Source organism: Salvelinus alpinus, chromosome 2 (genome assembly GCF_045679555.1).
Source record: "Salvelinus alpinus chromosome 2, SLU_Salpinus.1, whole genome shotgun sequence".
Lineage (NCBI taxonomy): Eukaryota > Metazoa > Chordata > Actinopteri > Salmoniformes > Salmonidae > Salvelinus > Salvelinus alpinus.
In genome coordinates, this window is record NC_092087.1 from 18,315,689 (window position 1) to 18,342,937 (window position 27,249).

Genomic DNA, 27,249 nt, shown 5'->3' on the forward strand with positions numbered 1-27,249 from the left:
GCTATATACAGGGGGTACCGGTACCGAGTCAGTGTGCGGGGATACAGGTTATAGGTAATTTGTACATGTAGGTAGGGGTGAAGTGACTATGCATAGATAATAAACAAACAGCGAGTAGTAGGAGTGTACAAAACAAATGGGGAGTCAATGTAATAGTCCGGTGGCCATTCGGTTAATTGTTCAGCAGTCTTATGGCTTGGGGGGGGTAGAAGCTTTTAAAAGGAGCCTTTTGGTCATAGACTTGACGCTCCGGTACCACTTGCCATGCAGTAGCAGGGAAAAAAACTGTCTATGACTTGTGTGACTGGAGTCTGGCAATTTTATGTTCTTTCCTCTGACACCGCCTATTATATAGGTCCTGAATGGCAGGAAGCTTGGCCCCAGTGACGTACTGGGCCGTTCGCACTACCCGCTGTCGCACCTTACGGTCAGATGCCGAGCAGTTGCCATACCACGCGGTGATGCAACCGGTCAGGATGCTCTCGATGATGCAGCTGTAGAACCTTTTGAGGATCTGGGGACCCATGCCAAATCTTTTCAGTCTCCTGAGAGGGAAAAGGTTTTGTCGTGCCCTCTTCATGAGTGCCTTGGTGTGTTTGGACCATGATAGATTTTTGGTGATGTGGACACCAAGAAACTTGAAACTCTCGACCCGCTCAACTACAGCCCCGTTGATGTTAACGGGGGCCTGTTCGGCCCGCCTTTCCCTGTAGTCCATGATCAACTCCTTTGTCTTGCTCACATTGAGGGAGAGGTTGTTTTCCTGGCACCACACTGCCAGTTCTCTGACCTCCTCCCTATAGGCTGTCAAATCGTTGTCGGTGATCATGCCTACCACTGTTGTGTCGTCAGCAAACATAATGGTGTTGGAGTCGTATTTGTCCACGCAGGCGTGGGTGAACAGCGAGTACAAGAGGGGACTAAGTACATACCCCTGAGGGGCCCCAGTGTTTAGGATCAATGTGGCAGACGTGTTGTTGCCTACCCTTACCACCTGACCACCGTCATCTGTGGATCTGTTGGGGCGGTATGCGAATTGGAGTGGGTCTAGGGTATCCGGGAGGATGCTGTTGATGTGAGCCTTGACCAGCCTTTCAAAGCATTTCATGGCTACCAATGTGAGTGCTACGGGGCGGTAATCATTTAGGCAGGTTACCTTCGCTTCCTTGGGCACAGGGACTATGGTGTTCTGCTTGAAACATGTAGGTATTACAGACTCAGTCAGGGAGAGGTTGAAAATGTCAGTGAAGACACTTACCAGTTGGTCCACACATGCTTTGACTACACGTTCTGGTAATACATCTGGCCCCACAGCTTTGTGAATGTTGACCTGTTTAAAAGGTCTTACTCGGCTACTGAGTTTGTTATCACACAGTCATCCAGAACAGCTGGTGCTCTCGTGCATTCTTCAGTGCTGCTTGCCTTGAAGCGAGCATAAAAGGCATTTAGCTTGTCTGGTAGGCGCACGTCACTGGGCAGCTTGCGTCTGGGTTTCCCTTTGTAGTCCGTAATAGTTTTCAAGCCCTGCCACAGCCGACGAGCGTCAGAGCCAGTGTAGTAGGATTCAATCTTAATCCTGTATTGACGCTTCGCTTGTTTGATTATTCATCTGAGGGTATAGCGGGATTTCTTATAGGTGTCCGGATCAGTGTTCCGCTCCTTGAAAGCGGCAGCTCTAGCCTTTAGCTCGATGCGGATGTCACCTGTAATCCATGGCTAATGGTTGGGATATGTACGGACGATCAACTGTGGGGACGACGTTGTCGATGCACTTATTGATGAAGCCAGTGACTGATGTGGTATACTCCTCAATGCCATTGGATGAATCCCGGAACATATTCCAGTCTGTGCTAGCAAAACAGTCCTGTAGTGTAGCATCCGCGTCATCTGACCACTTCCGTATTGAGCGAGTCACTGGTACTTCCTGCTTTAGTTTTTGCTTGTGAGCAGGAATCAGGAGGATAGAATTATGGTCAGATTTCCCAAATGGAGAGCAGGAGAGAGTTTTGTATGCATCTGTGTGTGGAGTAAAGGCGGTCTAGAGTTTTCTTGGTAAAAATTTGGTAGAAGTGATTTAAGTTTGCCTGCATTAAAGTCCCCGGCCACTAGGAGCGCCGCCTCTGGGTAAGCATTTTCTTGTTTGCTTTTGGCCTTATAGAGTTGGTTGAGTGCGGTCTTAGTGCCAGCTTCGTTCTGTGGTGGTAAATAGACGGCTACGAATAATATAGATGACAACTCTCCTGGTAAATAGTGTGGTCTACAACTTATAAGGTACTCAGGCGAGCAATACCTCAGGCGAGCAATACCTCGAGACTTCTTTAATATTAGACATCACGCACCAGCTGTTAGACAAAAAGACACACCCCCACCCCTCGTCTTACCAGACGTAGCTTCTCTGCTCTGACGTTGCATTGAAAATCCCTCCAGCTCTAAATTATCCGTGTCGTAGTTCAGCCACGACTCGGTGAAACATAAGATATTACAATTCTTAATGTCCCGTCGGTAGGATAATTCATAAGTAATCAATTTTATTTTCCAATGATTTCATGTTAGCAAGTAGAATTGATGGCAGTGGGACTTTACTGGCTCTCCTACAGATTCTCTTTTTTTTTGTAAATTTTATCCCATTTTCTCCCCAATTTTCGTGGTATCCAATCGCTAGTAATTACTATCTTGTCTCATCGCTACAACTCCCGTACGGGCTCGGGAGAGACGAAGGTCGAAAGCCATGCGTCCTCCGAAGCACAACCCAACCAAGCCGCACTGCTTCTTAACACAGCGCGCCTCCAACCCGGAAGCCAGCCGCACCAATGTGTCGGAGGAAACACCGTGTACCTGGCCCCCTTGGTTAGCGCGCACTGCGCCCGGCCCGCCACAGGAGTCGCTGGAGCGCGATGAGACAAGGATATCCCTACCGGCCAAACCCTCCCTAACCCGGACGACGCTATGCCAATTGTGCGTCGCCCCACGGACCTCCCGGTCGCGGCCGGCTGCGACAGAGCCTAGGCGCGAACCCAGAGACTCTGGTGGCGCAGTTAGCACTGCGATGCAGTGCTCTAGACCACTGCGCCACCCGGGAGGCTCCTACAGATTCTCAAAAGGCAGCCTGATCTGCGTCCCCTTTTCCTCCGTCTTTTCTTCACGCAAATGACGGGGATATGGGCCTGTTCCTGGGAGAGCAGTATATCTTTCTCGTCAGACTCGTTAAAGGAAAAAGCTTCTTCCAGTCCGTGGTGAGTAATCCCAGATCTGATGTCCAGAAGTTATTTTCAGTCATATGAGACAGTAGCAGCAACATTATGTTTAAAATAAATTAAAATAAAATAGAAAATTGCACAATTGGTTACGAGCATGTAAAACGTCAGCCATCATCTTCGGCTCCATCTTAAGAACTGGGGGGTTTGAGCCCTGAATGGTGATTGGCTGAAAGCCGTGGTATATTTGTATACCACGGGTCTGACAAAACATTTATTTTTTACTGCTCTAATTACATTGGTAACCAGTTTATAATATCAATAAGGCACCTCGGGGGTTGGTGGTATATGGCCAATATACCACAGCTAAGGGCTGTATCCAGGCACTCCGCATTGCGTCATGCTTAAGAACAGCCCTTAGCTGTGGTATGTTGGCCAGATACCACACCCCCTCGGGCCTTATTGCTTAAATAGAAAACTTATGTCTAATCAAGTGCCTCTGTCACTCTGCCTCTGCACTCTTAAGCTACTGCCTGCCACTTGACAAGAGTCAGTAACCCCATGGCTTACTTAAACAATAAGGCACAAGAAGGGGTGTGGTATATGGCTAATATACCACAGCTGTGGACTGTTCTTATGTACGACGCAACGCAAAGTGTCTGGATACAGCCCTTAGCCGTTGTATATTGGTCATATACTAGAAACTCCTGAGGTGCCTTATTGTTATTATAAACTGGTAACCATGGTAATTAGAACAGCAAAAACATTTTTTGGTCATACCTGTGGTATACAGTCTGATATACCACAGCCTTCAGCCAATCAGCATTCAGGGCTCGAACCACTCGGTTTATAAAAACCTTTTTAGCACCTAAATATTATGTAAATTCATTGACTGAAAAAAATCTGTCTAAGTCAAATGCAGGGCTTCTAGGGACAATCCCCATCTGCTGTTACAGATCATCTAACATTAAATCAATACAAAATGTGCTATCATAAGAACGGCCTATATAGAGAGCATTAGGAGTAGAATAGGGCAAAGCTCAGCCTCACTGGAAGGTTGGGACAGTGGAAGAGGCCCTAGAGCACAGTTAGTCACATTGTGCTGTTTTAATAGTGGTACTGCTTGTGAGATCGAAAGCATGTTTAAAAGGCTGATGCTGTGGGGTCGGCTGGGGACAGACAAGCTGTGTGTTGAAGGCAACATTTACAAGGCCAGTGGATAGTCAGTGAAAAGGATGCTATTATGGGAAGAGCCGTGCTGTTGATGAGGGGAAAAGGAGCAGAAGCTGAGGAGAGAGTGGGGTGAATTGATTTGTAGTCATGGGGAAATCAAGGAGGGCGCTGGACTTGAAGAGGAAATTAATCATCTCCAATGCTAACAGCAACAGTAGCAGCAGAGACAAAGAACAAAGAGAGGAGATCCAAGAGGCTCAGTCCAGTAACAACTGGAGAGGGAGCAGCTTCTCACGCAGGGCTTCTGTGTGTCTGTACAAAGGAAACATTCGCTCTGTTCTAGTAGTCTCTACTCCTCTCCATCACAGGGGAACACCAGGGAGCAGGGGTAGCAGCATCAGAATCTGGGTTTTATTGCTACTGCCTGCCATAAATGAATTTCCCTCCAGCAGCATGCCTGTTCCTGTAGGAACCTAGAAGCAGGCAGATATTCTCTCTGTGCTGCTGGGAACTTTAAGCCTATTAAGATCATTTATCTCCAATACAGAGCAGGGCAGGAGTGGGATGTGAGTGTGACAGTGAGAGGAGGACAGGACTGATGAGGCCGGCAGCAATGCAGTAACCATGTGCCAGTCTTCTCCAGCAGGGTGTTATGGCTATGGCAGGGTGGATATTTAAAGCCCATATTAAACCTACAGGAAGAGGAGGCTGGGTCTCAGAGAAGCAGCACGTTAAATCAGACAAACCCCCATGGCCAGAGAATCAGACACAACGTCTGCTCTTCAGACAGGGAAGGGGATGCCCCTGAACACATGGGCCCAGGACTGGAACTAAACTAGAGCACCAGAACCAATATAAACCAATTAAGTGACAAACAGCAGTGTTAGGGGACATTTAAGTCATACCAAAACAAGGGTAATGGCAGCCTCACACCACCCTAATCAAAGATTCAGTTTCAACACCTTCATGTTGCCGGGGGGATAGAGAGGATTATGGGTGTTTGAGGTGGGCAGTCTCCCATTTCAGGATTACATAACATCATTTGTGGGTGCTTTGATCAGATCCTACAAATCCATTCTTCTTTGGTTTCTGTGTGTGGTCAAGCAGGAAGAGCAGGAGAACAGAGCATTTCATTGTCAGCAACCTAAATGTATTGGAGAGGCAGAGAGATCGATTTAGTTCCTCTATGGCCCTCTTCCAGGCAACGCACATCTCTTCAGACAAATGGATGCAAACCTAATGAGATGGGCTGATTTATAATGGAGGGGCTAGAAGAGCTCCAACTGGCAGTCAGCTGAAGGTGACGGCAGGATGGCAGTGGAAGCAGGCAGGTCTGCCTCGCTGGGCCAGAGCCAGGGTACAGTAAAGTCCTGCGGACAGGACAGGAAGACGGGAGGGCGCGGGCTGTGCTGGCGTGCCAGGGAACAGCCAGCATGTAACCAGCAGAAAGAACGACACCCTTCCAAATGACAAATACCGCTGACGGCCCACACTCTCTCTGTCAGACAGCTTTGCCTTTGTGAATCTCAAAGTCATCAAAGGGGGAAGAGATGAGACAGAAAAGGTGACTGAGGAATATCTGTTGTATTGATTGGCTGCTGCTCTTGTTCCGCTGATTAAAACAGGGTGTATAGATTAAAGAGATGCTCAATAAACCAATCAGTTCAGTACAGACTTAGGTGGAGGGTGAGATAGAGATAGGATGAGAGACAGACAGAAACCACTCGACCATTAACTTGGTCTCTAATGGGTAAAAAGGCTCTAAGTTACCTTGCTTGGTCTAAGTGAATGTTTGTGCTTGGTGTGTTACCTTGGTCTCAGTGAGTAGTGCTTGGTGTGTTACCTTGGTCTCAGTGAGTTGTCTCTGCAGTAGCTGCAGGGCCTCTGTGTGTCCCTTCTCACTGTCCTGCAGAGTGGCCAGTTGCTCCTTCATCTCCCTCTGCAACAGAACATATCAGACAATATATTAGCAAGCGCGAAAGAGAGCGAGCGAGAACGAAAGAGAGCGAGCTAGAACGAAAGAGAGCGAGCGCAAAAGAGAGCCAAAATGAACTGGGTACTGGGTCTGAGGAACAGAGGTTTCCAGAGAGGGTTCCATCAGAGAGAAAGTGGGTCTCTGTGCTGCTGTCCCCTGGGCCCAGTCTAGACAGAGGTCCCCCGAGCCCAGTCTAGACAGAGGTCCCCCGAGCCCAGTCTAGACAGAGGTCCCCCGAGCCCAATCCGCTGCACACACAGTGACTTGAATTCTAAAAGCAACATAATCCACTTAGAGGCACAGGCTCATATGACTGGAATTGCTAAGTGTCAGAAGTGGAGCAGGGGGACTTCAGGTGTAGGGCTTGAGAATGTGTTCAATGTCATGCTGTCAGTGAAGATCATTGCTAAGCTCTCCTCCAGTTCCAATAGTCCAGAGGGATAACAGAAGTCTACATGGGAATGTCAGTAAAGAAGGACAGAAGGGGTCATTTAGCTGCTGCTGTGGAAAGTACTGAGAGGAATATCAATGCAGCAATGGAACATTTCTTCCTGTTGACTATCAAATATTCAAGCCAACAGTCTTCAAATTCAGTTCTCCGCTCTTTGGCACAGAAACAGGCCAGGCAGTCGTTCAATGTACTTTGGTTTACGATGTGCTGACGGAAGAAGCCCATTTCATTGGTTATAATATTGGCTACAAAATAGATGTGGTACAGACACATGTGGGTAGTTTCTTTCTATACAGCTTTGAATGAGCCTTTTCAAGGACATGGACTAAGTAAAACAATCTCCCAGTGCTGAGACGGAATGTGGCTTTACATTTTAACGACAGGAAGACTGCAGTAGGATCAGCGGGTTCTATTTCTCTCAGGGCCAGCTCCAGCCTGCAATAGGTCAGAAGGCACTCTCCTCTTACAGGCTATGGACCAATCCGAAGAGAAGAGCACCGTTTACACGGGCTTCTGCACTGCCAGGGACCTCACTCTGTTGTCTGACTGGTTGTTGTATGCAATAGTAAGCAGATCTTTGTATTGGCCTATAGCATCGAAAAATTAAGAATAATCTTGCTTCAAGATACTAACCGAGAGAGGGGCAACACTGTCCCATGCCATTTGAAACTGCAGTCTGTCTGCTTTACGGAGTCAAATCAAATCAAGCTGTATTTATACAGCACCTTTTCAGACAGAATGCAACAATGTGCTTCACAGGAAAAAAACGAATTAAAATTAAAACTTCAATATTTACTACAAAACAAAGAGGATAAAAAAAACTAAAAATAACAATAAAAACTGAATAAAAAGCACCCTAAGGAAAACAAAGCTAAAAAGGCAGCCCTAGACTCCTCCCCCTGACCATCTCAGCAGGCGGACCAAAGTCTGATATTATATTTCCCCCAGGATGACGAGAAGCAGGGAACAGGGTCACGGTTGGTTGGCTGATTATAAACCTAACTAATTTCTCACACACACACCCCTCCCCCTTTTCTCTCACATTAACAGCTCCAGGCTACATCTTAGAAAATGAGATCATTGCCTCACATTTCCTAAACACGCACAGGGGCAAAATATTTTCCCCAAACGTTCCTGCCAGCTGCAGGCCTTCCTAATACAGGAAGTCTGGCCCATTCCTCCTGACAGAGCTGGTGGAACTGAGTCAGGTTTGTAGGCCTCCTTGCTCGCACACGCTTTTTCAGTTCTGCCCACAAATTTCCTCTGGGATTGAGGTCAGGGCTTTGTGATGGCCACACCAATACCTTGACTTTGTTGTCCTTAAGCCATTTTGCCACAACTTTGGAAGTATGCTTGGGGTCATTGACCATTTGGAAGACCCATTTGCAACCAAGCTTTAACTTCCTGACTGATGTCTTGAGATGTTGCTTCAATATATCTACATAATTTATCTTCCTCATGATGAGATCTATTTTGTGAAGTGCACCAGTCCTTCCTGCAGCAAAGCACCCCCTGAACATGATGCTGCCACCCCCGTTCTTTACGGTTTGGGTGGTGTTCTTCAGCTTGCAAGCCTCCCCCTTTTTCCTCCAAACATAATGATGGTCATTATGGCCAAACTGTTCTATTTTTGTTTCATCAGACCAGAGGACATTTCTCCAAAAATTACAATATTTGTCCCCATGTGCAGTTGCAAACCGTAGTCTGCCTTTTTTAATGGCGGTTTTGGAGCAGTGGCTTCTTCCTTGCTGAGCTGCATTTCAGGTTATGTCAATATAGGACACGTTTTACTGTGGATATAGATGCTTTTCTACCCGTTTCCTCCAGCATCTTCACAAGGTCCTTTGATGTTGTTCTGGGATTGATTTGCACTTTTCGCTCCAAAGTACATTCATCTCTAGGAGACAGAACGCATCTCCTTCGTGAGCAGTATTACGGCTGCGTGGTCGCATGGTGTTTATTAGAGGTCGACCGATTAAATCGGAATGGCCGATTAATCGGGTCCGATTTCAAGTTTTCATAACAATCGTAAATCGGTATTTTTGGGTGCCGTTTAAAAAAAATTTTTTAACACCTTTATTTAATCTTTATTTAACTAGGCAAGTCAGTTAAGAACACATTCTTATTTTCAATGACGGCCTTAACCTTGTCAGCTCGGGGGATCCAATCTTGCAACCTTGCAGTTAACTAGTCCAATGCTTTAACACCTGATTACATTGCACTCCACGAGGAGCCTGCCTGTTACGCAAATGCAGTAAGCTATGGTAAGTTGCTAGCTAGCATTAAACTTATCTTATAAAAAACAATCAATGACTGTCAATCCTCCAATGTGTACTTAACCATAAACATCAATGCCTTTCTTAAAATCAATACACAAGTATATATTTTGAAACATGCATATTTAGCTAAAAGAAAATCCAGGTTAGCAGGCAATATTAACCAGGTGAAATTGTGTCATTTCTCTTGCGTTCATTGCACGCAGAGTCAGGGTATATGCAACAGTTTGGGCCGCCTGGCTCTTTGCGAACTAATTTGCCAGAATTTTACGTAATTATGACATAACATTGAAGGTTGTGCAATATAACAGGAATATTTAGACTCATGGATGCCACCCGTTAGATAAAATACGGAATGGAATAAACGTTTTGTTTTCGAGGTGATAGTTTCCGGATTAGTCAAAGGTATATGGTTTAGAGAGAAATAGTTGACGCGTTATAATTCCTGTAATAACTTACGGCTGAACTTGAAAGGGGTTCCTTCGTTATTTTACCGTTCATGTCTTCCATAGAGAATGTCTTGATCTACTTCAAATAAGGTCTGTGTTTCGTGCAGGCTTAAACCGCCTCGGCGTTTTGATACCCGTGTAAATCTCACTAGGATAAGGTAACGTTTGTCAACATATTTTCATAAATCCACTCTACAAATGTTTTTATCTTCGCTTATATTTAGCCAATATTGATCAGTTACCTTGTCCTATGGATATCTACACAGTTATAAAATTGGCAAGGTGGTGTAAGCCTACACGAAACACAGACCTTATTTTAAGTGAATCTAAAAAATATCCTATGGAATAAATGAAGGAACCGCTTTTCAGATTTTGCTAGGTGTCATGGGAATTATGACTCGCACTTTGGTCGTCAATTCTTACCATGCCCATTATTAAAATAGGATTTCCTGCATATAGAAATTACAGTTTTTGTTTTCAACATTCATCACAGGCAACTTAAACTCTATTTTTATTCAAACAGTTGAGAGTATTTGTCTCCTAAGCAGACTCTTCAGTATCATTGTCACTTCAGAGCTGTGTGTGTGTGTGTGTGTGTATTTTTGTATTATATTAAGTTAAAATAAAAGTGTTCATTGTTCATTCAGTATTGTTGCAATTGTCATTTTACAAAAATGTGTGTGTGTGTGTATGATATATACAGTGGGGAGAACAAGTATTTGACACACTGCCGATTTTGCAGGTTTTCCTACTTACAAAGCATGTAGAGGGCTGTAATTTTTATCATAGGTACACTTCAACTGTGAGAGACGGAATCTAAAACAAAAATCCAGAAAATCACATTGTATGATTTTTAAGTAATTCATTTGCATTTTATTGCATGACATAAGTATTTGATCACCTACCAACCAGTAAGAATTCCGGCTCTCACAGACCTGTTAGTTTTTCTTTAAGAAGCCCTCCTGTTCTCCACTCAATCAAACAGACTCCATGTGCTCGCAAGAGGTAGCCTGACTGCCATTAGGTACCGAGATGAGATCCTCAGACCCCTTGTGAGATCATATGCTGGTGCGGTTGGCCCTGGGTTCCTCCTAATGCAAGACAATGCTAGACCTCATGTGGCTGGAGTGTGTCAGCAGTTCCTGCAAGAGGAAGGCATTGATGCTATGGACTGGCCCGCCCGTTCCCCAGACCTGAATCCAATTGAGCACATCTGGGACATCATGTCTCGCTCCATCCACCAACGCCACGTTGCACCACAGACTGTCCAGGAGTTGGCGGATGCTTTAGTCCAGGTCTGGGAGGAGATCCCTCAGGAGACCATCCGCCACCTAATCAGGAGCATGCCCAGGCGTTGTAGGGAGGTCATACAGGCACGTGGAGGCCACACACACTACTGAGCCTCATTTTGACTTGTTTTAAGGACATTACATCAAAGTTGGATCAGCCTGTAGTGTGGTTTTCCACTTTAATTTTGAGTGTGACTCCAAATCCAGACCTCCATGGGTTGATAAATTTGATTTCCATTGATAATTTGTGTGTGATTTTGTTGTCAGCACATTCAACTATGTAAAGAAAAAAGTATTTAATAAGAATATTTCATTCATTCAGATCTAGGATGTGTTATTTTAGTGTTCCCTTTATTTTTTTGAGCAGTGTATATATACACATACATATATACATACATACACATGTGTGCTGTGAAAAAGTATTTGCCCTTTCCTGATTTCTTTTTTTTTTGTTGCACGTGACACTTAAATGTTTCAGATAAAATAAATTTAAATATTACACAAAGATTACTTGGGTTAACACAAAATGCAGTTTTTAAGTGATGATTTTATTTATTAAGGGAAAATGCTATCTGAACTTCAAGGAGAGCGGTTCAATTGTTGTGAAGAAGGCTTCAGGGCGCCCAAGAAAGTCTAGCAAGCGCCAGGACCGTCTCCTAAAGTTGATTCAGCTGCGGGATCGGGGCACCACCAGTACAGAGCTTGCTCAGGAATGGCAGCAGGCAGGTGTGAGTGCATCTGCACGCAGAGTGAGGCGAAGACTTTGAGGATGGCCTGGTGTCAAGAAGGGCAGCAAAGAAGCCACTTCTCTCCAGGAAAATCATCAGGGACAGACTGATATTCTGCAAAAGGTACAGGGATTGGACTAGTGAGGACTGGGGTAAAGTCATTTTCTCTGATGAATCCCCTTTCCGATTGTTTGGGGCATCCGGAAACAAGCTTGTCCGGAGAAGAGAAGGTGAGTGCTACCATCAGTCCTGTGTCATGCCAACAGTAATGCATCCTGAGACCATTCATGTGTGGGGTTGCTTCTCAGCCAAGGGAGTGGGCTCACTCACAATTTTGCCTAAGAACACAGCCATGAATAAAGAATGGTACCAACACATCCTCCGAGAGCAACTTCTCCCAACCATCCAGGAACAGTTTGGTGACGAACAATGCCTTTTCCAGCATGATGGTGCACCTTGCCATAAGGCAAAAGTGATAACTAAGTGGCTCAGCGAACAAAACATAGATTTTTTGGGTCCATGGCCAGGAAACTCCCCAGACCTTAATCCCATTGAGAACTTGTGGCTAATACTCAAGAGGCGGGTGGACAAACAAAAACCCACATATTCTGACAAACTCCAAGCGTTGATTATGCATGAATGGGCTGCCATCAAAAATATATTATCTAAAGACACTGAAGCAGCAGACTTTGTAAAAATTCATATTTGTGTCATTCTCAAAACCTTTGGCCATGACTGTACATATACACACACACATACACATATACACACACAAACATACACTTCTGATTCCATATACTAAAGAAAACTAAAGGCTGGTTTGTTCTGATTCCATTCACTAAAGCAAAGCCCAAAAAACTTGCTCAAGCCTGGGTCATAATTCTGTCAGGCAGCAGACATGAAGGCTAAACACACTGCTCTGAACTGGTAGCCGGTACAGCGGTCTACGGCATGAGCCGTGGTGTGTAAATCAGTGTGAACAAGAACACAAACCTGCCGCCTAGTCTACACCGAGTCTGCTCTCAGACCCAGTTACACAGGCAGACACATACAGTGCCTCAGAAATTATTCACACCCCTTGACTTATTCCACATTTTGTTGTGTTACAGCCGGAATTCAAAATTGATTAAATATAATCAAAGTGAAAACATGTTTTTATAAATGTTTGCAAATGTATTGAAAATGAAACGCAGAAATATCTCATTTACATAAGTATTCACTCCCGAGTCAATACTTTGTAGAAGCACCTTTGGCAGCGATTACAGCTTTGAGTCGTCTTGGGTATGTCTATAACAGCTTTGGGGATTCTCTCCTTTTCTTCCTGAAATATTGTTTCTCAAGCTCTGTTACGTTAGACAGGGAATCTTCAAGTCTTTGCACAGAATTCAAGTCCGGGCTTTGCCTAACCAAAGCCCAAACTTGGAATTCAGGCTGTAACACAACAAAATGTGGAATATGCCAAGGGGTATGAATACTTTCTGAAGGCACTGTATATAGATGCCTAGAACAGTTGAGTCACAGGGGTGATGACAAACTATGAGTCATGGGTTATCAGCTTAGATCTTCCAGAAAGGAAGATAGAAGCTTCCACTGTGAAAGAGGGTTTGTACACAGGAAGACAGAAAGTGTGTCAGACTGAAAACTATTGATTTCTGCACCTCGTCTCACACCTCTGGAAATGTTGGCACAATCTAAATGACAGAAAAATTTCAATTTTTGTACACTGCCATTGTAGTATCATAACCCTGATTTGAGTGCATTTGAATAGAGTCTAGATTGATAGTTTAAACGATCGTTTTGATCAGTTTAGGCAGGAAGATGCAGGTAGTTTTAGCCCGTTGTTGGAGAAAGAGTCTGTATATCATTGACACGGCTGGCTGGACTGTCTGGCAGCTCTCTGCTGAAGCAGCAGGCCACTCAAGGTTTGCCAACACCCCAGATCTATTCTCCAGCCCTCTGCCAAGAAGACAGGTTCCCCACTGCCTTGCCCTACCATGTCACACTCTGTGATCATTAATATACAGCTCTATAACACTGATTCCTGGAGACCTCACTAATAGCCCTCTTTAAATTCCGCTGTCCTCACACTGCATCTCTGAACTGCTCCCCTGTTCAAACAATAAGCCACTGTTCAAACAACACTGTTCTCTTTCCATCAAGATGTACATTAGCCGATTCAGAATTATGAGTTAGTTTCTGAAAAGGGAAAACTTGTGGGAATCCCTGGTAAGGTTCTAAACTACCCTCATGTGTTTCTTCTAGTTGGAGAAGGTAGGATAGATGTGCATGCTCTCCTCGGTCTCAGCTCACTCAAGTAAAGCAGGCTGGGAACATTCATCATTCACATGACTTGACCTACATTCTAACCACTGGAGAAAGAAAGCATCACAGCTTCCTCTTTTCCTTTGAACTCTACATAGCCACAACTTTCAAAAGGGTGCTTTCACATATTCCCTTTTGATCCGGAAACGTTTGGTACACTGATCCAGTGTGATCCAACTCACCTGCGTGAGTTCATGGTCCAAGATCCAGGACCAGAGTACCATGTAATGGGACATGGTGAGTCGTGTGGAACTTTTTCTGCCCATTATAAACACGCTAACTCGCTAACGTCATGTAGAATATACGTCTTGCTAATCGCACCCTGAAACTGTTGTTTCCAGGTCTTGTGAATGCAAAACGTATTTTGTAGAATCCTCACAAAATGCTCCAGGAAACCGAACCAGGGTACCGAATTTCATATGTGAAAACACCCAAAGTTTCCAAGGAGTTAGACCAGCTTTTGTGTAATTGGCCATGGTCGGGTAGGCAGGTGTGTGTGTGTGTGTGTGTGTTGTTCGGCAAGCCACTTGTGTTGGGGCTCCATTGTCTGGTGGTAATCTCGTTAGAGGGCCTATAATCTAGTAACAAGAACTAGGCAGCCAGGGCCAGGGAGCCTGTCGCAGCAGCCACAGAATGACTCCTCAGACACAGTCAGCCTGGCTCTCTCTCCAATCTGTCTGCTAGCAATTGTCAGACCACTCACTGGGCCCTCCACCTTCTCTGTATCCTCTGTGAGGATGAGGTCAGAGGGGGAGGAGGAATGTCCAGTGTCTGCGTGTGTGATACAGTCGCTATCGCCATCTCAGCATTGCCTAGTCACAGTCGTATACAATGACAGACAGGGCTGGCTGTATGTTCATCAAAGACAGTAGGTTACATGGGGTGGATGTTACCTCCAGCTTCAGTCTGTCTCCTTGGTCTGCTGTAGCCTGCTGGTGCTGTTCACACTGCAGGGACAGGGCCTCCCCCAGAGAGGATGCAGGCTCTGCTGATGTGAGTAGAAAATTAGTGGCTGGGATTTAAAGCACAGCTTGAGCACATTTGGATGTTTCTGAAAACCGCTGTGGTCTGACGCAGCATTTCTGTTTCTGAAAACCGCTGTGGTCTGACGCAGCATTTCTGTTTCTGAAAACCGCTGTGGTCTGACGCAGCATTTCTGTTTCTGAAAACCGCTGTGGTCTGACGCAGCATTTCTGTTTCTGAAAACCGCTGTGGTCTGACGCAGCATTTCTGTTTCTGAAAACCGCTGTGGTCTGACGCAGCATTTCTGTTTCTGAAAACCGCTGTGGTCTGACGCAGCATTTCTGTTTCTGAAAACCGCTGTGGTCTGACGCAGCATTTCTGTTTCTGAAAACCGCTGTGGTCTGACGCAGCATTTCTGTTTCTGAAAACCGCTGTGGTCTGACGCAGCATTTCTGTTTCTGAAAACCGCTGTGGTCTGACGCAGCATTTCTGTTTCTGAAAACCGCTGTGGTCTGACGCAGCATTTCTGTTTCTGAAAACCGCTGTGGTCTGACGCAGCATTTCTGTTTCTGAAAACCACTGTGGTCTGACGCAGCATTTCTGTTTCTGAAAACCGCTGTGGTCTGACGCAGCATTTCTGTTTCTGAAAACCGCTGTGGTCTGACGCAGCATTTCTGTTGCTGAGAGTTGTTTGTGATGATATTTTCCCTGACTGCTTACCCCAGTGGCAGTGGCAGTGTATAAGCAGCAGCCAGACAGACACACAACCGAGGCGCTGTTGGCATGAGGCTGCTAAGATCAGTGTAGTTTATTAACATCACTATTGTTTTCTGGTATCAGATTTACTATTTTTATTAGCTACTTACAAATCATGAATAAAAACACTTCATATTTTTATGATTTGGTTTGGCTAGCTTGTTATTAAAATGTCCCCCCCCCCCACACTGACTGGACTGCATTCCAATCAGTGTGGGGGATTGGAATGCACGCAGCTAGCCTTCTTGACTGTTCCTAAGAATAATCATTCAGGAATAAAGAAAACAAAAAAAGCATTCCTTTCCTTAGAGTCATGGAAAAATGGAGCTCATATCACAAGAACATATTAATGCGACTGACTGGTTGTAAAACTGATAGCCTGGAATGGTCTCCTCCTCAAGTCTTGTCAGTTACTCTGCCAGGGGCTGGGCTTCCTTTGTCATTGCGGCCAGGACGATACCAGTATCGCAATACTCGTTAGTATCGTGGCAAGGAAACAAAACAAAGTGGATTCATCTTCTTTAGAAAAACAGCCCTAACAAACATTATTATGTCATCCAGAGTCATATTCATTCATTCTCCAAACTATAGCACACTATATTGTAAGTACAGCAGGTTTTTAAATGACCAAAAAGTACGGTCTGCTGTGTGTTTTAATTTTAGTCATGGAAAAATGTTAACACATCACAGCCCTATTTGTGCTTGTGTTGGGATCAGTAGAAGGGTCGTGCTCCATGAAGGCATGGCAATTCCAGCCTGCTAGCTAGCTGGTGGGGTGGACTGCGTCAATTCCAGCCTGCTAGCTAGCTGGTGGGGTGGACTGCGTCAATTCCAGCCTGCTAGCTAGCTGGTGGGGTGGACTGCGTCAATTCCAGCCTGCTAGCTAGCTGGTGGGGTGGACTGCGTCAATTCCAGCCTGCTAGCTAGCTGGTGGGGTGGACTGCGTCAATTCCAGCCTGCTAGTTAGCTGGTGGGGTGGACTGCGTCAATTCCAGCTTGCTAGCTAGCTGGTGGGGTGGACTGCGTCAATTCCAGCTTGCTAGCTAGCTGGTAGGGGTGGACTGCGTCAATTCCAGCCTGCTAGCTAGTTGGTTGGGTGGACTGCATCAATTCCTGCCTGCTAGCTAGCTGGTGGGGTGGACTGCGTCAATTCCAGCCTGCTAGCTAGCTGGTGGGGTGGACTGTGTCAATTCCAGCCTGCTAGCTAGCTGGTGGGGTGGACGGCGTCAATTCCAGCCTGCTAGCTAGCTGGTGGGGTGGACTGCGTCAATTCCAGCCTGCTAGCTAGCTGGTGAGGTGGACGGCGTCAATTCCAGCCTGCTAGCTAGCTGGTGGGGTGGACTGCGTCAATTCCAGCTTGCTAGCTAGCTGGTAGGGGTGGACTGCGTCAATTCCAGCCTGCTAGCTAGTTGGTTGGGTGGACTGTGTCAATTCCAGCCTGCTAGCTGGTGGGGTGGATTGTGTCATTTGTCCCTGTGTTATCCAGGCCAATCTGCTGACTAGGTTGGGTCTGCTGTGTTGAAGCCATTACTTACCCTGATGTACTGTAACCTACATACCGTGTCTGTGGACCAATGTTCTGTACGTCAGCACACCCCACCGGCTATTTACAACTGACCACTGCTGTGTTCCCTCAGTCGCCACCTTTACCCATATTCTAGTCAGTTGTTCCACAGACTCAGCTTGTGAGACTTCTGTTATCATACCTAAACAGGTCTTACAGATCTACAAGAATGGGAAAAGGGATACCTAGTCAGTTTCACAACTGAATGCATTGAACCGAAATGTGTCTTCCGCATTTCACCCAACCCCTCTGAAACAAAGAGGTGCAGGGGAGGGGGCATCAAGACGTATCTAGGGCTGGGGATTGATTTGAGATTGGCCAATATATAATCTCTTGCGCTGATAAAGGCAGAGAAAAAAAACTATAGTGTAGCGCAAATTAGCTTTGTATTTTAGACATTACATAACTGAAATGCATTAGTGGTGCTCATAAATCAGTTACTAATAGTGACTCAGATAAATGTGCGTTCTGTTCCACCCACCCATGCAAAAAGAATTACACAAAACAAATGAGTAATATGTGTAGGTGACCAATAAAATGTGATTTATGAAGAGGACAAGCTGAGGTTCTTACAAGCCCGTAACCAACAATGCATTAAGAAGTCAAGCAAAGATAAGTGTTAAGTTAAAAAAAAATAGATGTATGCAGAATGTGTAAGACACACAAATCTCCATGGAGAACATCCTGTCATTGCATGCAGAGACCACAGCGTTAAGACACTTTAGTTTGCCTTCTCCATCTTGGCTGCCCTGGACACAGTTGTGCTCTCTGTAGCGTTGTCTTCCTGTGGCTGGCTTTGCCATTTTATTGCTTGCAAGCATTTCTACTTTATTTGACCCATTAGAATTATGCACACATACAAAAAAAATAAACACTTGCAGACACACTCTGTCAGAGTTGAGGTCAGACCAGATATATGCTGTAGCTCCCAGTCCATCCTTTCACTTTCCATCAAGTCAATAAACACAGGGGTGAACCAGGACCTAACACAAAGCTAGAGGTATTGGACAAGGGACAAAGGTACCACTACCCTGATTTCAGCTTGAAACATAGACTAAACAAAAACAGGTCAAAGTGGCCACTGGATTCAAAGTAATTGCTGTGGCCTGGGGAGGGGGGGGCAGAAAATGCAGTTGTGTAGTGTCCCGTCTATGGCTGGGGGGCAGAGACTGTAGTTGTGAGAGATGAGAGGAGGTGATTAATACCATACCTGGCCAAGACCAACAACAGGACCAAAATCTTGGTCAGGTTTAAGGACAACCAGCATGCACACTCAGTTTCCACCACCCCATCTCCATCCAGAGCTGCTTTAATATTCAGCTTGGCTTTACACCTCATTAATAATCTAGCAAGGAATTTAAAGGAACTGGAGGGCTCCCTGTAGGTTCCTTTGACACTATATGAACAACAAGACCAGGTGTCAGACTAGAGCGCAATAAGGAACAGGATATGGGGGACTTCCCTACATGCCTGGTAACAGAATGGCGCAAGACTCAAGATTTTTCACTTTAAAGTATGTATGCCCAACAAAAACCAATGATTGTGTAAGTGTACAGTTGAAATCGGAAGTTTACATACACTTAGGTTGGAGTCATTAAAACTCATTTTTCAACAACTCTACAAATTTCTTGTTAACAAACTAGTTTTGGCAAGTCGGTTAGGACATCTACTTTGTGCATGACACGTAATTTTTCCAACAGTTGTTTACAGACAGATTATTTCACGTATAATTCACTGTATCAGAAGTTTACATACACTAAGTTGACTGTGCCTTTAAACAGCTTGGAAAATTCCAGAAAATGTCATGGCTTTAGAAGCTTCTGATAGGCTAATTGACATCATTTGAGTCAATTGGAGGTGTACCTGTGGATGTATTTCAAGGCCTACCTTCAAACTCAGTGTCTCTTTGCTTGACATCATGGGAAAATCTAAAGAAATCAGCCAAGACCTCAGAAAACAAAATGTAGACCTCCACAAGTCTGGTTCATCATTGGGAGCAATTTCCAAACGCCTGAAGGTACCACGTTCATCTGCACAAACAATAGTACACAAGTATAAACACCATGGGACCACGCAGCCGTCATACCGCTCAGGAAGGAGACGCGTTCTGTCTCCTAGAGATGAACGTACTTGTGTGAAAAGTGCAAATCAATCCCAGAACAGCAGCAAAGGACCTTGTGAAGATGCTGGAGGAAACCGGTACAAAAGTATCTATATCCACAGTAAAATGAGTGCTATAAATCGACATAACCTGATAGGCCGGTCAGCAAGGAAGAAGCCACTGCTCCAAAACCACCATAAACAAGCCAGACTACGGTTTGCAACTGCACATGGGGACAAATATCATACTTTTTGGAGAAATGTCGTCTGGTCTGATGAAACAAAAATAGAACTGTTTGGCCATAATGACCATTGTTATGTTTGGAGGAAAAAGGGGGAGGATTGGAAAACGAAGAAGACCATCCCAACCGTGAAGCACGGGGGTGGCAGCATCATGTTGTGAGGGTGCTTTGCAGCAGGAGGGACTGGTGCGCTTCACAAAATAGATGGTCTCATGAGGGAGAAAAATTATGTGGATATATTGAAGCAACATCTCAAGATATCAGTCAGGAAGTTAAAGCTTGGTCGTAAATGGGTCTTTCAAATGGACAATGACCCCAAGCATACTTCCAAAGTTATGGCAAAACGTCTTAAGGACAACAAAGTCAAGGTATTGGAGAGACTGAAAAAGTGTGTGTGAGCAAGGAGGCCTACAAACCTGACTCAGTTACACCAGCTCTGTCAGGACGAATGGGCCAAAATTCACCCAACTTATTGTGGGAAGCTTGTGGAAGGCTACCCAAAAGTTTAACAATTTAAAGGCAATGCTACCAAATACTAATTGAGTGTATGTATAAATAAAGCACTAAATAAACTTCAGTTAGTGCTAAACACAGCTGCTAGAATCTTGACTAGAACCAAAAAATATGATCATATTACTCCAGTGCTAGCCTCTCTACACTGGCTTCCTGTTAAGGCAAGGGCTGATTTCAAGGTTTTACTGCTAACCTACAAAGCATTACATGGGCTTGCTCCTACCTATCTTTCCGATTTGGTCCTGCCGTACAAACCTACACGTACGCTACGGTCACAAGACGCAGGCCTCCTTACTGTCCCTAGAATTTCTAAGCAAACATATGGAGGCAGGGCTTTCTCCTATAGAGCTCCATTTTTATGGAATGGTCTGCCTACCCATGTGAGAGACACAGACTCGGTCTCAACCTTTAAGTCTTTATTGAAGACTCATCTCTTCAGTAGGTCCTATGATTGAGTGTAGTCTGGCCCAAGAGTGTGAAGGTGAACGGAAAGGCACTGGAGCAACAAACCGCTCTTGCTGTCTCTGCCTGGCCGGTTCCCTTCTCTGCCTCTAACCCTATTACGGGGGCTGAGTCACTGGCTTACTGGTGCTCTTCCATGTCGTCCCTAGGAGGGGTGCGTCACTTGAGTGGGTTGAGTCACTGACGTGATCTTCCTGTCCGGGTTGGCGCCCTCCCCCTTGGGTTGTGCAGTGGCGGAGATCTTTGTGGGCTATACTCGGCCTTGTCTCAGGATGCTAAGTTGGTGGTTGAAGATATCCCTCTAGTGGTGTGGGGGCTGTGCTTTGGCAAAGTGGGTGGGGTTATATTCTGCCTGTTTGGCCCTGTCCGGGGGTATCGTCGGACGGGGCCACAGTGTCTCCCGACCCCTCCTGTCTCAGCCTCTAGTATTTATGCTGCAGTACTTTGTGTGTCGGGGGGCTAGGGTCAGTATGTTATATCTGGAGTGGAGGTCGACCGATTAATCGTAATGGCCAAGTGTTCATAACAACCGGTAATCGGCATTTTTGGACACCGATTATGGCCGATTACATTGCACTCCACGAGGAGACTGCGTGGCAGGCTGACTACCTAGTTGCTAGCTAGCATTAAACTTATCTTATAAAAAACAATACATCTTAACATAAACTATTAATATTGTTAACTAGTGATTATCTAGCTTGTCCTGCGTTGCATATAATCAATATGGTACCTGTTAATTTATCATTGAATCACAGCCTACTTCGCCAAACGGGTGATGATTTAACAAGCGCATTTGCGAGAAAAAAAAAGCACTGTCATTGCACCAATGTGTACGTAACCATAAACATCAATGCCTTTCTTAAAATCAATACACATGTATATATTTTAAACCTGCATATTTAGTTAATATTGCCTGCTAACATGAATTTATTTTAACTAGGGAAATTGTGTCACTTCTCTTGCGTTCTGTGGAAGCAGTCAGGGTATATGCAGCAGTTTGGGCTGCCTGGCTCGTAGCGAAGTGTGTGAAGACCATTTCTTCCTAACAAAGACCGTAATTAATTTGCCGGAATTGTACATAATTATGACATAACGTTGAAGGTTGTGCAATGTAACAGCAATATTTAGACTTAGGGATGCCACCCGTTAGAGAAAATACGTATCGGTTCCGTATTTCACTGAAAGAATAAACGTTTTGTTTTCGAAATTATAGTTTCCGGATGTGACCATATTAATGACCTAAGGCTCGTATTAATGTGTTATATTATAATTAAGTCTATGATTTGATATTTAATAGAGCAGTCTGACTGTGCGGTGGTAGGCAGCAGCAGGCTCGTAAGCATTCATCTCAAACAGCACTTTCCTGCATTTGCCAGCAGCTCTTCGCTGTGCTTCAAGCATTGCGCTGTCCATGACTTCAAGCCTATCAACTCCCGAGATTAGGCTGGCAATACTATAGTGCCTATAAGAACATCCAATAGTCAAAAGGTATATGAAATACAAACGGTATAGAGAGAAATAGTCCTATAATTCCTACAACCTAAAACTTCTTACCTGGGAATATTGAAGACTCATGCTAAAAGGAACCACCAGCTTTCATATGTTCTCATGTCCTGAGCATGGCACTTAAAATATTGCACTTTTACTTTCTCCTCCAACACTTTGTTTTTGCATTATTTAAACCAAATTGATCATTATTTATTTTAAACTAAATTGATTTTATTGATGTATTATGTTAAAATAACTGTTCATTCAGTATTGTTGGCCAGCAGCATACCACCCTGCATACCACTGCTGGCTTGCTTCTGAAGCTAAGCAGGGTTGGTCCTGGTCAGTCCCTGGATGGGAGACCAGGTGCTGCTGGAAGTGGTGTTGGAGGGCCAGTAGGAGGCACTCTTTCCTCTGGTCTAAACAAAGATCCCAATGCCCCAGGGCAGTGATTGGGGACACTGCTCTGTGTAGGGTGCCGTCTTTCGGATGGGACGTTAAACGGGTGTCCTGACTCTCTGAGGTCATTAAAGATCCCATGGCACTTATCGTAAGAGTAGGGGTGTTAACCCCGGTGTCCTGGCTAAATTCCCAATCTGGCCCTCAACCATCACGGTCACCTAATAATCCCCAGTTTACAATTGGCTCATTCATCCCCCTCCTCTCCCCTGTAACTATTCCCCAGGTCGTTGCTGCAAATGAGAACGTGTTCTCAGTCAACTTACCTGGTAAAATAACGGTAAAATAAAAATAAATAAAAAAATTGTTGTAATGGTCATTATTACATATATACAGTGGGGCAAAAAAGTATTTAGTCAGCCACCAATTGTGCAAGTTCTCCCACTTAAAAAGATGAGAGGCCTGTAATTTTCATCATATGTACACTTCAACTATGACAGACAAAATGAGAAAAAAAAATCCAGAAAATCACATTGTAGGATTTTTAATGAATTTATTTGCAATTTATGGTGGAAAATAAGTATTTGGTCACCTACAAACAAGCAAGATTTCTGGCTCTCACAGACCTGTAACTTCTTCTTTAAGAGGCTCCTCTGTCCTCCACTCGTTACCTGTATTAATGGCACCTGTTTGAACTTGTTATCAGTATAAAAGACACCTGTCCACAACCTCAAACAGTCACACTCCAAACTCCACTATGGCCAAGACCAAAGAGCTGTCAAAGGACACCAGAAACAAAATTGTAGACCTGCACCAGGCTGGGAAGACTGAATCTGCAATAGGTAAGCAGCTTGGTTTGAAGAAATCAACTGTGGGAGCAATTATTAGGAAATGGAAGACATACAAGACCACTGAATCTCACACGATCTGGGGCTCCACACAAGATCTCACCCCGTGGGGTCAAAATGATCACAAGAACGGTGAGCAAAAATCCCAGAACCACACGGGGGGACCTAGTGAATGACCTGCAGAGAGCTGGGACCAAAGTAACAAAGCCTACCATCAGTAACACACTACGCCGCCAGGGACTCAAATCCTGCAGTGCCAGACGTGTCCCCCTGCTTAAGCCAGTACATGTCCAGGCCCGTCCGAAGTTTGCTAGAGAGCATTTGGATGATCCAGAAGAAGATTGGGAGAATGTCATATGGTCAGATGAAACCAAAATTATAGTTATATTTTGGTAAAAACTCAACTCGTCGTGTTTGGAGGACAAAGAATGCTGAGTTGCATCCAAAGAACACCATACCTACTGTGAAGCATGGGGGTGGAAACATCATGCTTTGGGACTTTTTTTGCAAAGGTACCAGGACGACTGATCCGTGTAAAGGAAAGAATGAATGGGGCCACGTATCGTGAGATTTTGAGTGAAAACCTCCCTCCATCAGCAAGGGCATTGAAGATGAAACGTGGCTGGGTCTTTCAGCATGACAATGATCCCAAACACACCGCTGGGGCAACGAAGGAGTGGCTTCGTAAGAAGCATTTCAAGGTCCTGAAGTGGCCTAGCCAGTCTCCAGATCTCAACCCCATAGAAAATCTTTGGAGGGAGTTGAAAGTCCGTGTTGCTCAGCAACAGCCCCAAAACATCACTGCTCTAGAGGAGATCTGCATGGAGGAATGGGCCAAAATACCAGCAACAGTGTGTGAAAACCTTGTGAAGACTTACAGAAAACGTTTGACCTCTGTCATTGCCAACAAAGGGTATATAACAAGTTATCTCAACAAGTATTGAGATAAACTTTTGTTATTGACCAAATACTTTTTTCCACCATATTTGCAAATAAATTCATTAAAAATCCTACAATGTGATTTTCTGGATTTTTTTTCTCATTTTGTCTGTCATAGTTGAAGTGTACATATGATGAATATTACAGGCCTCTCATCTTTTTAAGTGGGAGAACTTGCACAATTGGTGGCTGACTAAATACTTTTTTGCCCCACTATGTATATATATATACACACACACACACATACACACACACATATACACTGCTCAAAAAAATAAAGGGAACACTAAAATAACACATCCTAGATTTGAATGAATGAAATATTCTTATTAAATACTTTTTTCTTTACATAGTTGAATGTGCTGACAACAAAATCACACAAAAATGATCAATGTAAATCAAATTTATCAACCCATGGAGGTCTGGATTTGGAGTCACACTCAAAATTAAAGTGGAAAACCACACATGTAATGTCCTTAAAACAAGTCAAAATGAGGCTCAGTAGTGTGTGTGTGGCCTCCACGTGCCTGTATGACCTCCCTACAACGCCTGGGCATGCTCCTGATTAGGTGGCGGATGGTCTCCTGAGGGATCTCCTCCCAGACCTGGACTAAAGCATCCGCCAACTCCTGGACAGTCTGTGGTGCAACGTGGCGTTGGTGGATGGAGCGAGACATGATGTCCCAGATGTGCTCAATTGGATTCAGGTCTGGGGAACGGACGGTCCAGTCCATAGCATCAATGCCTTCCTCTTGCAGGAACTGCTGACACTCCAGCCACATGAGGTCTAGCATCGTCTTGCATTAGGAGGAACCCAGGGCCAACCGCACCAGCATATGGTCTCACAAGGGGTCTGAGGACCTCATCTCGGTACCTAATGGCAGTCAGGCTACCTCTGGCGAGCACATGGAGGGCTGTGCGGCCCCCCAAAGAAATGCCACCCCACACCATGACTGACCCACCGCCAAACCGGTCATGCTGTTGGATGTTGCAGGCAGCAGAACGTTCTCCACGGCGTCTCCAGACTCTGTCACGTCTGTCACATGTGCTCATGTGCTCAGTGTGAACCTGCTTTCATCTGTGAAGAGCACAGGGCGCCAGTGGCGAATTTGCCAATCTTGGTGTTCTCTGGCAAATGCCAAACGTCCTGCACGGTGTTGGGCTGTAAGCACAACCCCCACCTGTGGACGTCGGGCCCGCATGGAGTCTGTTTCTGACCGTTTGAGCAGACACATGCACATTTGTGGCCTGCTGGAGGTCATTTTGCAGGGCTCTGGCAGTGCTCCACCTGCTCCTCCTTGCACAAAGGCAGCGGTCCTGCTGCTGGGTTGTTGCCCTCCTACGGCCTCCTCCACGTCTCCTGATGTACTGGCCTGTTTCCTGGTAGCGCCTCCATGCTCTGGACACTACGCTGACAGACACAGCAAACCTTCTTGCCACAGCTCGCATTGATGTGCCTTCCTGGATGAGCTGCACTACCTGAGCCACTTGTGTGGGTTGTAGACTCCGTCTCATGCTACCACTATAGTGAAAGCACCGCCAGCATTCAAAAGTGACCAAAACATCAGCCAGGAAGCATAGGAACTGAGAAGTGGTCTGTGGTCACCACCTGCAGAACCACTACTTTATTGGGGGTGTCTTGCTAATTGCCTATAATTTCCACCTTTTGTCTATTCCATTTGCACAACAGCATGTGAAATTTATTGTCAATTAGTGTTGCTTCCTAAGTGGACAGTTAGATTTCATAGAAGTGTGATTGACTTGAAGTTACATTGTGTTGTTTAAGTGTTCCCTTTATTTTTTTGAGCAGTGTATATATAAAAATGTTCATTTTTTTTAATTGGCAGAATCATCGGTATCGGCTTTTTTTGGTCCTCCAATATTCGGTATCGGCGTTAAAAAAAATCATAAATCGGTTGACCTCTAATCTGGAGTATTTATCCTGTTTTATCCGGTGTCCTGTGTGAATTTAAGTATGCTCTCTTTAATTCTCTCTCTCTTGGAGGACCTGAGCCCTAGGACCATGCCTCAGGACTACCTAGCCTGATGACTCCTTGCGGTCCCCAGTCCACCTGGCCGTGCTGCTGCTCCAGTTTCAACTGTTCTGCCTGCGGCTATGGAACCCTGACCTGTTCACCGGACGTGCTACCTGTCCCAGACCTGTTGTTTTCAACTCTCTAGAGACAGCAGGAGCGGTAGAGATACTCTGAATGATAGGCTATGAAAAGCCAACTGACATTTACCCCTGATGTGCTGACATGTTGCAACCTCTGTGATTATCATTATTTGACCCTGCTGGTCATCTATGAACATTTGAACATCTTGGCCATGTTCTGTTATAATCTCCACCCGGCACAGCCAGAAGAGGACTGGCCACCCCTCAGCCTGGTTCCTCTAGGTTTCTTCCTAGGTTCTGGCCTTTCTAGGGAGTTTTTCCTAGCCACTGTGCTTCTACACCTGCATTGCTTGCTGTTTGGGGTTTTAGGCTGGGTTTCTATATAGCCCTTTGACATCAGCTGATGTAAGAAGGGCTTTATAAATACATTTGATTGATTGATGTAAACTTCTGACCCACTCGGAATGTGATGAAAGAAATACAAGCTTAAATAAATAATTCTCTACTATTATTCTGTCATTTCACATATATAAAAAAAAAATGTGCTAGGTGCTCCTAACTGACCTAAAACAGGGAATTTTTACTAGGCTTAAATGTTAGGAATTTAAATGTATTTGGCTAAGGTCAAATCAAAATCACATCAAATTTTATTTGTCACATACACATGGTTAGCAGATGTTAATGCGAGTGTAGCGAAATGCTTGTGCTTCTAGTTCCGACAATGCAGTAATAACCAACGAGTAATCTAACCTAACAATTCCACAACTACTACATTATACACACACAAGTGTAAAGGTATAAAGAATATGTACATAAAGATATATGAATGAGTGATGGTACAGAACGGCATAGGCAAGATGCAGTAGATGATATAGAGTACAGTATATACATATACATATGAGATGAGTAATGTAGGGTATGTAAACATTATATTAAGTGGCATTGTTTAAAGTGGCTAGTGATACATTTTTACATAAATTTCCATCAATTCCCATTATTAAA

General features: G+C 44.8%; 1 protein-coding gene across 5 annotated transcripts in view; it reads right to left on the bottom strand.

The window, feature by feature from the left end:
* LOC139555362 (E3 ubiquitin-protein ligase TRIM62-like) overlaps positions 1 to 27,249 on the bottom strand; it is a 45,342-nt gene that overhangs the window by 9,757 nt on the left and 8,336 nt on the right. For 4 of the 5 annotated variants that reach the window (XM_071369102.1, XM_071369123.1, XM_071369091.1 and 1 more), the window contains exon 3: positions 6,211 to 6,306. In XM_071369102.1, the coding sequence (XP_071225203.1) occupies positions 6,211 to 6,306 (96 nt within the window). Of the gene's footprint in view, positions 1 to 6,210; positions 6,307 to 14,750; positions 14,769 to 27,249 lie in introns of those variants that run through there. The other variant, XM_071369130.1, reaches the window with a different exon arrangement.